The following is a 10,859-nucleotide window of genomic DNA, read 5'->3' on the forward strand; positions in this document are numbered from 1 at the left end:
CGAACGAATAACATCACTGCATCTTTCACAGGTCAGGAGTCACAAGAGTATGAAACTTAGCGTACCTTTCTTTTCTTCTAAATTTATGTCACACCATAATTCACCTAGCCAGTCCTTTGGGTAGATTGTTTGGTTGGTGCTGATAAATTTTTCATCCGGGCCAATTGTGGACCTTGCAATGTTGTGAGAAATTTCAAATATTTGAGGAAAACATTTTATCACAACATTCTCATATCTGTTTTTTTTGGAGTAAGGAAAATGTTGAAAATATGCAAATCTGAATATTCTCAACATGCTATCACACCATCGATATTAAATACCCGTATACTCCATTTAGAAATATCAATAAAAAAAATTAAAACCAGAAATAAGCTAACTCGTCTTTAAAATTCGAAAAATCATTTTGTAATCCGATCGGGGAATACAATATTTAGAAGAAGAAAAAAAAAAGAGGGGCTCGAGAAAGAGGGCTACAAAAGGTGAGAGCAAAATATTTTACGAAGAGAGATAGATGTAAATGTAAAAAACGGGTTCGCAAGTGTTGTCTCAGTTAATTATATGTTCAAATCTCATGGGAGAAGAAATTTATAATTGTGCCTCCTGAGTCACAACATGTTTTAAGTGATTTACCTTGGTTCACGTGTTTTGCATGCAATTGCGTGACCCCGTATGACTTATCTAGTGCGCATCCGAATGGTAGCGGCTGCGGGATAACTACGATAAAAAAAATGTAAAAAACGGTCTCGGGATCACGAACCAAAAAATCAGAATTACAAGGGTGAAAATTTTTCAATCACTTACAAAATATAAACCGATAATAAAAATATTTTATTAGTTATCTATTAAATAAATACAAATTTTTATGTATGTATTCTAGATTTTGTATTTAAAAGTACCTAATTTCCCTGAGAAAACACTGTTAGTTTTATCGATATAAAAAATATATGATAATCCATGTATATAAAAAAATTTGGGGTGCAAAAAGAAAAAATCAACATTTTTGTTCATAATATACAAAACCTTAGAAATGATCTGTACTATTTTAACACTAACCAAAAATATTAGGAGGCGGGAAAATATGAAGATCAATTCCAATTACAAAGACAATATTAACAGTGAGCCGTCTTAGCTCAGCTGGTAGAGCGCGTGACTTTTAATCCCGTGGTCGTGGGTTCGATTCCCACAGACGGCGTCTCCTTTTTTCACTCTTAAATGTTTTGCATGTACTGTGTAGGTACTTGGCTATTTTCACTTACAATTACTCGACAAGATTCAACCTACCCTCTCGCAAGATTCAAACCTACCCTTTCAATGAAGACTGGCCTTGATGAATTGTTTTTTAGTTTAACATTGCTCACCAATTTATTTTATTTACCTACTTTGCTCACCAATTTATTTTATTTACCTACTTTGCTCAAGGATTGCCTTTTATAACTCAACTATACATACTGTTCAAGTTAAAATCTCAAATCAAAGATTGCTTATCACACACCTATGCATACTGTCTAAGTTAAAGTTCAGATCAAAATTCTTGTGTGATAAAAGAATTGACTACTTACATATAAAAAACTACCAAAGTGTCGGTTGCCTCGGACAGAATTTCACAAGTGGCCAAAGGTAACTCAATAAAATAATATCAACTAGTGCTCTGTATTTAAAAGAGGAAAAACAAATTCCAAGGAAGAGACCATAAACTACACTTCTGTAAAACAACAGCGCAGGATGGAATGTTAAAGTTTGATAATATCTACTCCAACAAATATCTAAGATATAATTTAGATAAAACACAAAAACAAAAATCCAGTACACGATATTTAGCAGAATGCAGACGTCTCATAGCTCCCGCCTCAATGAACTCTACACAGGTTGATGAGCAACAACTGAATTTGTATAGTGATCGTTGAAGCAGTGGAGCTTCTCATAGTGCGGCCATTGAACTCATACTTATGGTTTGAATTTGAAATCACTCTGTCTTGTCTTCTTCAGAATCATCATTCGATAACCCATTCCCCCCGTGTACTTGCCTAACATCATGACTTCGGTCGTCCCCCATAGGCAGAGGCGATGGTTTTATAAGTGTCAGTGTATCCTCCTTGTCAAACTCATCACTTCCGTCTTCAGAGTATGCATATCTATCAGATGTACAAAGCTATTAAAGTATGCAAGTAGCAGAACCTTGTGCATGAGTAAAATTTGTAATGCACGAGACACGAATTTAATTGACACGCTACTTTTTTTTCCTTCGGCTGAAAACAGCCACACATTTTTCTCTACCTTAAACCATATTTCAGGTGCAAACATTTTTTTAATACTCCGTATAATTTTAATAATAACTGAATCATTGCAGATAAGGGATTTCATTAGTGATTATAATTGCCAATATCTTTAAAGGTGATCACAGTGATGTTATTAGTATTGTTAACTAAAGAGATGACTATTCAAAAAAACAAAATATCAGCAAGCCAGTCCTGTTTGTACATGTTCGTCCTAATCCTTAATCCTCGGTTAATTTTTTTTAGTACTTAAAACGACATCACTCCTATAAGTTTTGATATTCTGGTAGGTAAATTTACCGATACGTGAAAGCCAGATATTATTACCTCATTGAAGTCTGAGATGGAGCCCAGAGAGCACAGATGACACACAGGAGAGAAAAGGATACAACTTGCCAGAATGCAGGGATGATCCAAGCATTCCTCCAATGCTCATTGTACACATCGGTTGACTTATGATACAGCTGCAAAATTAAAGTAATATTGCTATCATAACATGCAGGCAGGGCCTTTCGATGGCAAAGTTAGTCTTTTCATCAAAATGAGCAAGGTGGGGGCTATTAAGTTTTTTACTAAGTACAGGGTCCGATCCCTTTACCATCTCAACGCTTTCCTTGGTCTAAGGATTTGAGCAGAGAATATCTCTCTGTACGTTATTTATGATGCAAAGATTAAATAATAGTCTTTAACATGAAGTTATTAATCCTAGGTCTTTGTAGTTTAGTTTATTGGTAAATACTTAGAACATTCTATCCAAAAAAAAAAATTCTTGGAACTTCTCAATATAAGTTTGAGCAGAATGTTGGAGATTTAAACTAATATAATTAGCTCATGTATGCCATTAACAAGTTATTACCTCATAACATATCCATCCGACGGACACAAGGACAGCTACAGCCAAAGCATTAGTAAACTTCCTGTAGATATCCAGTTTGACCATCATTCTTCTCGCCTAATGCATATGGTAATAACAAAGCAAGGTAATTACGGTCACGTACTGCTTCACATTATTGACATACATAAACGCTATTCAAAAAGTGAAATGCAATAGATGGGTATAAAGTACCTGAAGCTTATTTAAAGTTGATGAGAGGGAGGTAAAAATCCAAATAACAAAGAATGCATCCAAGAGTGCTACAGGAAGAACAAAGAATAGTCTTGCCTTTCCAGAAAGATCACTGATAGCACCAACATTTTCTACCAGTTCGAGAACTTCAGATGCGACTAAAAAGGTAACTCCAAGTATCATTACTTTCTTAGTCAGACCACCTAGAGTAGGTCTTACAACACCATAACCCATAGAAACCATTAGGATGATCAAACGTGAAATGGTGCGTTTTACAGTGCCAAAGGTAACAGCCCATACGGTAATCCCAGTTGGCCGGACTCCAGTTTCATTGAATTCAGCATAATCAAAATACCACAAGGTCATCTCAAACATGCCTAGCGTGATAACTAGTGTTACACAATTCTGCAACGGAAGAACCTCTTTCCAGAATTTCGCGTATTGAGTGAACCAATATATGCCTAACAAAACAAAGGCTAGCGACATAAAGCCATAAAAGTTCATGAGCGGTGCCATTCTACCGGGCAGGTAACCTGTAGGGTTTTTCCATATAGATTTACCCTCAACTACAAGTTGCTCAAGACGAGGATCACAGTGTATAAAATACAGATTATACATCCCAGTTCTGGTAATTTCTATTGATCTCGGAGGCAACATTGAGGTTTCTTCATCAGCACTAAATGAGGCTCCAATTACATGCGGCCATCCTGGATTCTTGGTAGATTGGCGGTGAATGATTTCACCTTGTTTACACACGCCCAATTTTGCAAGGTCTGACGTGCAGCACACGGATCGTTGGCCGCCATAGGCCGAGCCTCCAATTGTTTCTCGGTCATCTACCTCAAAAAGAACAGCATGTACCCCTTCAGTGCTAAAGTTTGATCTCTCTTTTGGCCTCCGAAATGTCAATTTCTCAAATCTGGTTTCCAGAAAATATAAAGATCCAGAATTAGATTTTAGATATTAATGTAGCATCATGTAAATTAGTAAAAGAATTTACCAAATGAGGAGCAATATAATTACAGAAATCACTAGTGTGAACTTGCATCAAAAAGGATAACATGACCAAAAAATTGATAGATAGATAAAGATATAGAGTCATTCTCCGGCTTTCCGCCTCAAACCTCTAGAATTCATTGAATATATAAACTACATTAACAATACGAATATAAGGATTTTATATTCAAACACATATATGATTCACCATTTATAGAGCTAGCTCGTATTTGAACATAATCCTATCCAAAAACATATGCGCATAGAATGCCGAGATGACATTACTTGTTGCTAATACATTGTGGTGGGCAATAACTGTATATAAGCTAAATTGATAAGAATCGCAACAGAAATAGAAGGTGTACGCATTCTCATTACTCGGAGGTTAAGCATTTACAAAAAACCCAAAAACACATCATATGAGCAAAGCAAGGTTAGGACCACAATTAGTGTTGTAATTTCTTCAATGTCCAGACCTAATAAATAGTATAATAAATACAGCAACCAAAAGGCCATAAAGAGTGAAATTTAAAAAAAAAATTGGATCTAAGGGGGTAGATCAAAATTAGAAGGCAGATTAAAATATAGAAATTAAATGAGAATTAAAGTAAAAATTAGAAGGGAGAGACCTGATGAAAGAGTGTTGAGAGGGAGAAGAGTAAATTCCCTCACTGCCGCCATGGAAAACAAAAGCGTTGCCTTTTCTAGTGAACTTGTTATCAGTAGCAGTGTATTCGTGTAGTGATGCTTGTATTAATCCCACTATTGTTACCAATATCACCGTCACTGACTGCACCGACACCACCAACATTTCTACCAAACCCCCAAACCACTGGGGAAATATGCGCGTGCTGTGTGTGTAATATAGAGAGACCGAGGAGCCGAGAGATTGTGGAGAGAGAGAGAGAGAGAGAGAGAGGGGAGGGAGAGAGACAGATCTGGGGGGGAGGTGTAGAGAGAATTGTTACTATAATAAACAAACTTTCCTTGTACTGTACTTACTGACTGTCAAGTTGTTGGAAATTTTATCTAGAATTCCTGTGAAAAAACTAATCACCGTCATCTTCTTAACTTTAGTTTAAGCCATTCTTTACGCTGGCTAACGGTTTTGGTTAAATATTTATATATTTTTATTTTTATTTTATGTAATTTTATTAAAATTTTATATAAATAATTAAATATTAAATAATAATTATTTAATTATAATTTAATTGTGTTTAATTTCACGTTAAATTTAAATAATATATGATTGATGAGATCTATATAAATGTTTGTTATTAGTGAGATTCAAACCTCAAAACTTATATATATCCTTATAAATAATAATATAAATATTTGTTTTTAATAGAATTCGAACCTCAGAACTTATATGTATTTTTATAAATAATAATATAAATATTTGTTATTGACGAGAGTTGAACTTGAGAACTTGTATAGTGCATTTTTTTAGTATTTGGATTTAACGGTTTTGATTATTTGATGAAGATCCGACAGGATGGAAAGGGATAACCAAAATGAGGGGTTAACCAAATTATAAATTATACCCTATTCCGGTTACTCTATTATATACTAGTTTAAATCTCGTGCGATACACGGTTTTTTGTTAATATTTAAAAAAATTATTTATTTAGTTTCAAAAAAAAATTTATTTATTCCGTCATATTATAATTTTAAAATATTTATATAAATATATAATGATTATAAATTTATAATAAAAATAATATAATAACATTTGATCGTAGTTTAGTAGGATAAATATTCAATATTTAATATTTTAATAATTTAGTAGTTTAGCGGATATATAACATTATATATTTATTTTTAAATAATTGGATAAGTTGGTTGTAGTTTAGTAGGATAAATTGATTTTGTGTATCGTAATTTAATAATTTAGTAGTTTAGTGGATATATAACATTATTTATTTATTTTTTTAATAACCAAAATTAGGGAATAACCGTTGAATCAAATTATACCGCATTACGGTTATTATAATATGGTATAGATAAGTATAGTATAGTATAAATTACCCCCTTGGGTTGCTTTTGCCAATTGTTGAGTTTTACGTCTTTTATTTCCTTCTTTTCTACCTATTTTTTCTATTATTACTTTTTTTAAAATAATTAAACTTAGATATCTTACAAATAAGCATATGTTAATAATAAATCACAAATCTCAAACAAGAATACAAAATATAAAAATAAATTCTTAACACCCAAGTTAATACTTTCTTTTAGAATAACATTTTATTGTCTGAGAGGAAAAATGAAAGTCAAAGACAATCGGTCAATATTGTAATAATTCTATCTTAATTTTTTTTATGTACTTTTTATGTAATAAAGGAGATTTCCTCTAAAAATACAGGCTAAATATATTAATTGTCCCGTGTCTGCCCAGACCATAAATAAATACTAGCTGTGTCGGCGGAAAAATATAATACTACTAGACAATCCAAAAAAAAAAGAAACAAAATCTAATCACTAACTAATAAATCGGTTACTTCACCGGTGCTATCAATCTGTCACATGTATCATATATAACCGTTCTTGGTGAATCAAAACATCACATAAGCCATTAACTGAGTAATTGCGACAATCTAAAAAAACCAAAATTAAATCACTAACTAATAATGCGGTTTGATTTTAGAAGGTACATTTTCAATTTGTAAATCCAAATAAAGTTTTTACACAAGCTAATACTGCTACAACTACAAGCCACACTGCTACTGCAATCAAGCAATCATGAACACATGCTTCCGGGGAAATAAAATAAGCCCCTGAGAGTCGAAAATATTCAGGAATACAGTTATATCCTAATATCTAATTCGTTAGGAAATTACAACTTTAATCCTATGCGGCAGATATAAAAAACAACGGAAATAATTTAAACATCTTCAACCTACCTTGGTAGATAAACATGAAGTTACAGAAAACTACGAATAAAAAAGAGAGCACATAATCAAAGTGATATTCCCATCGCAGTAGATCTCCAAACACTCGTCCGCGATAATATTTGCGAAAGACATGTCATGAGACTAATGCATGTGCAGAGCTGCTGAGCCAGTGTCATCAAATTGCACATCAGTCCTCGAGAAACTCCATTCTCTGTCTCATGCTACCCTTTAAATCTGAAGCCTCCCTTTCTGCCTTTTGGGCCTGTCCGAGGTTCAGCATACGTCAGGAAATGATTGGCAAGGACAATTAAACACATAACTGACTTCTAGTTTACATAGTGAGGAAAAACACACTTCTCAAAAGGCGTAACACAAGTGTGACAGTTCGAAATGTAATCTTAACACGAATTGCTTCATACCAGATACTACCATGAATACAGTAGGAAGGAACTACAAAGAGAAAATATCGCACAACAATCTTAGACTTCATACCAGATACTACACATTGCATGATTCCTAATATTTGATCCTCTAAGAGGATGACCACAAATATATTCCACAAATAGCTTTTTTAGTCACTACAAATTATCCAAAAAGTTAATACTAGAAGATAGATAGCGTAGCTTCAGCCTTCATGGAGAGCACAACTGGTCTGTGTTACACTGTACGAGACTAGCAGTATGTGTCCAGCACAGGTTGTGTTACACTTTACGAGACTAACAGTATGTGTCCAGCAAATGTATTAAAAAAAGTCCATATTTTTCATACATGTCCAATGGCACTTGAATAACGTTAAAATTATCAGAACCAGAAACTTTTAGAGATGTAGCAATTGTTTATATGTGTTAGTGTGATAGATCAGTTGACACTGGCAAAGAATTTTATACGGTGGACAGGCAAATATCCAATGTCTATTATATTTTCTTAAAAACTTATTAAGGGGTCTTTCGGGGAAGCAGAATTTGCCTTCACCTAACTAACTATTTAGACATACAAGATGATCTTTTTAAATAGAAAGTGGATCTTGGATTATTTACGGAGGAACAGAAAGAAGGTTTGTAAATTGTGAATCTGAGTGATGATCTGTGGAAGTAACTGGGATCCAGCTTTCTCGCTTTCCCATTGTGAATTTGTTTAACAACATGTTTGTCAAGAAGTTATGTGAAATATACAAATAAGTTAACTATTGTCACTAAAGACCACGGATAAACAGAAACTAGAGATCTAAGCAGTGGCTAGGGAGTTCATCCCAGAACACATAATGGGTGGGAAATAATAAATGCAACTTTAAGAATTTGAGCAATAGGCTGATACATTGCGATGATTTTATATTGTACATAGTTTAAATAACTCAATGTACATTCACAATATAAATACAAACAACGCACTTACCCTTTTTATCTCTTCAGGTGGAACACGGGTCATGTGTTGAGGAATTTCCTCTTTCTCCAAGTCCTAACCAATCACATTCATAAATCAAGAACTACTATAGTCAGATTTAAAAGATTTTTTACAAAAAAAAAAAGAACAAATCTAGCAAAAATTATATACCAGTTCACCAATCAAAACAACGTTCTCCCCACGAATCACATAGAGACCTAATGGTATATCACAATAAATCTCACCAACAATAACTCGTTCACATGCACCTTCAAGAACAGCATTAGCTGCAGCGATTTCACATACATGATCAGTTAGCTAAAATTTTACATATGCATTATAAAATATAAAATAAGAAGGAAAATTGTGGTACCAAATTGATCAAAAGAACGTAGTATTCCTAACAGTTTTCGACCATCTCGCAACAAAATAAGAAGTTTCTCTGCATACAATACGAAGACATTCGTTAGAAGTAAGCATAGTGAGTGTCCCTCTTAAACAGTATCAAAGATAAGTTGAAAAGCTATATATTTTATGAGAATCCATCTTTTTTCTTAAAGTTTCATTAAACCCTTCCTATCAAAGCAAGTTCACTGGATTCTTGTCCCACGATAAAATACAATATCGATGAATTGCTAGTGAAGCAATCATAGATTAGTTAGGTATTACAAAATCACTCATCTGTTACAAAAATGACAAACGGTACCATGAGTTGTTAGTAAATATGTGATCTATTATTAACTCAATTCATCTTTGTACAAACAGTCTATTTTGCATATTTTAGATGTTATCTGATGTTTATCAATTTCATGACCAACTATTTTCACAGCACCCGATTACTTCGCAGCAGAATCATTAATTAAACCCAACAAAATCCTGATAACCTAATCCCCTCTATTAAATAAAAAACCAACAGCTACTTCACTAAAAAGAAAGGGACAGCTTTGACACTTTGAATTTATTCTGAGAACCCGTAAATTAAAAATCTGATACAAATTCATTCAATCTAACACTATTGGTATTAGATACTCCATAGTTGAATACTATCTACAACAGTTACTAATATTTATAGCTAGTTCAACGTTATTTGCTTCAGCAAATTAGCATCAATTAGGCAATAAGTAAAGCCCGTAAAAACGAATAGTCAGCAAACATCAAGAAAACTGAGCCAAAAATCAAATCTTAGAAACCAATTATATGAAATATGTAAATATAACATAAATTCTTGAAAGGATTGGATTTTTAAGCATAATATATCTGCAATTGCTCAGCAATTCAAGATTCCTAGAAACATGGGTGTGTGTAGGGAGGGGGGGAGAGAGAGAGAGAGAGAGAGAGAGAGGTGGGGGGCTTACTGTCAAGATAACTAGCAAGAGAAGTAGAAAGATGGATATCCTCCTCAGGAGGAGCAGACCAAGACATTGAGGCCTTAATTTAATTTGGGGGTCTCTGAAAATTTACCCAAATCAGACCTAAGTTCATTTGCACCTCCAAAAAGCTTCACTCTTTTCTGTTTTTATGGCCTACTGGAACTTGCTCTTCAGTCTCTCATATCAATAAAGTAAGCTTTTTAATTCTTTTAAAAGAGAAATTATAAAAGTAATTTTAATTTTTATATCGATAAGTTATTTATTCGAATGTCGTTGTGATAGTAATTTTTTTTCCTGTGTTTGATTATAATTTTGGGTGTTGTACAAAAATCTCAGTTTTTAATTATACTAGCATAAATCTCGTGCGATGCACGGGTTTCCATTAATATTTTAAATTTTTATTTATCAAGTTATATTATATTTTTAAAATATTTATATAAATATATAATGATTATAAATTTATAATAAAAATAATAGAATAACATGTAGTCGTAATTTAGTAGAATAAATAGACTATTTCTAGTAGTTTAACAATTTAGTAGTTTAGCAGATATGTAACACTATTATTTATATCTTTTAATAATATGATAAGTTGTATTCGTAATTTAGTAGGATAAGTATACTATATTTAGCAGTTTAATAATTTAGTAGTTTATTAAATATATAACACTATTTATCTATTTTTGTAATAATTAAAATTAGGGAATTATCGTTGAACCAAACTGTTGGACCAAATTATCTCTATTCCGGCTATTATAATATAGTATAGATATATGATCAAAATATCCGCAGAGCACATATTTTTCTTATTGTTGATAATCCGCAGCCGCTATCCTTTAGGGGTGCACTGAATAAATCCTACGGGATCATGCAATAGCCGTCA

General features: G+C 33.0%; 2 protein-coding genes and 1 non-coding gene across 3 annotated transcripts; 1 reads left to right on the forward strand and 2 right to left on the reverse strand.

Annotated features, from left to right (window-relative positions):
* The first annotated feature begins 1,119 nt into the window (after positions 1-1,119).
* Positions 1,120-1,192, forward strand: TRNAK-UUU (transfer RNA lysine (anticodon UUU)). The gene has a single exon. It is a non-coding gene; the product is annotated as a tRNA-Lys (tRNA).
* Positions 1,193-1,631: 439 nt separating this feature from the next.
* On the reverse strand, positions 1,632-5,327 carry LOC141666537 (uncharacterized). The gene is made up of 5 exons (XM_074472595.1): positions 4,965-5,327; positions 3,340-4,258; positions 3,130-3,225; positions 2,601-2,737; positions 1,632-2,132 (listed from the first exon to the last, which is right to left on the reverse strand). Exons 1-5 carry the CDS (start codon positions 5,144-5,146, stop codon positions 1,964-1,966), a joined length of 1,503 nt encoding a protein of 500 aa, XP_074328696.1. The 5' UTR covers positions 5,147-5,327; the 3' UTR covers positions 1,632-1,963.
* A 1,641-nt stretch (positions 5,328-6,968) lies between these two features.
* LOC141663634 (sm-like protein LSM1B) lies at positions 6,969-10,144 on the reverse strand. Its single transcript, XM_074469425.1, has 5 exons — positions 9,962-10,144; positions 8,980-9,048; positions 8,778-8,893; positions 8,619-8,681; positions 6,969-7,488 (listed from the first exon to the last, which is right to left on the reverse strand). The coding sequence occupies exons 1-5, from the start codon at positions 10,026-10,028 to the stop codon at positions 7,414-7,416; spliced, it is 390 nt and encodes a 129-aa protein (XP_074325526.1). The 5' UTR covers positions 10,029-10,144; the 3' UTR covers positions 6,969-7,413.
* Positions 10,145-10,859: the final 715 nt, after the last annotated feature.

The sequence above is a fragment of the Apium graveolens genome, chromosome 6 (genome assembly GCF_009905375.1).
Source record: "Apium graveolens cultivar Ventura chromosome 6, ASM990537v1, whole genome shotgun sequence".
Lineage (NCBI taxonomy): Eukaryota > Viridiplantae > Streptophyta > Magnoliopsida > Apiales > Apiaceae > Apium > Apium graveolens.

Bases quoted from the DNA above. Each gene is read 5' to 3' on its own strand.
- LOC141666537 (XM_074472595.1), bottom strand. From the start codon at position 5,146: ATGTTGGTGGTGTCGGTGCAGTCAGTGACGGTGATATTGGTAACAATA. The intron at 3,226-3,339 runs GTACTTTATACC...CATATGCATTAG, and splicing joins CAACTTTAAATAAGCTTCAG to GCGAGAAGAATGATGGTCAA. The intron at 2,133-2,600 runs GTAATAATATCT...TACATCTGATAG, and splicing joins CCATCTCAGACTTCAATGAG to ATATGCATACTCTGAAGACG.
- LOC141663634 (XM_074469425.1), bottom strand. From the start codon at position 10,028: ATGTCTTGGTCTGCTCCTCCTGAGGAGGATATCCATCTTTCTACTTCT. The intron at 9,049-9,961 runs GTAAGCCCCCCA...TATTGTATGCAG, and splicing joins TCTTGCTAGTTATCTTGACA to AGAAACTTCTTATTTTGTTG. The intron at 8,682-8,777 runs GTATATAATTTT...GTGATTGGTTAG, and splicing joins TTGTTTTGATTGGTGAACTG to GACTTGGAGAAAGAGGAAAT.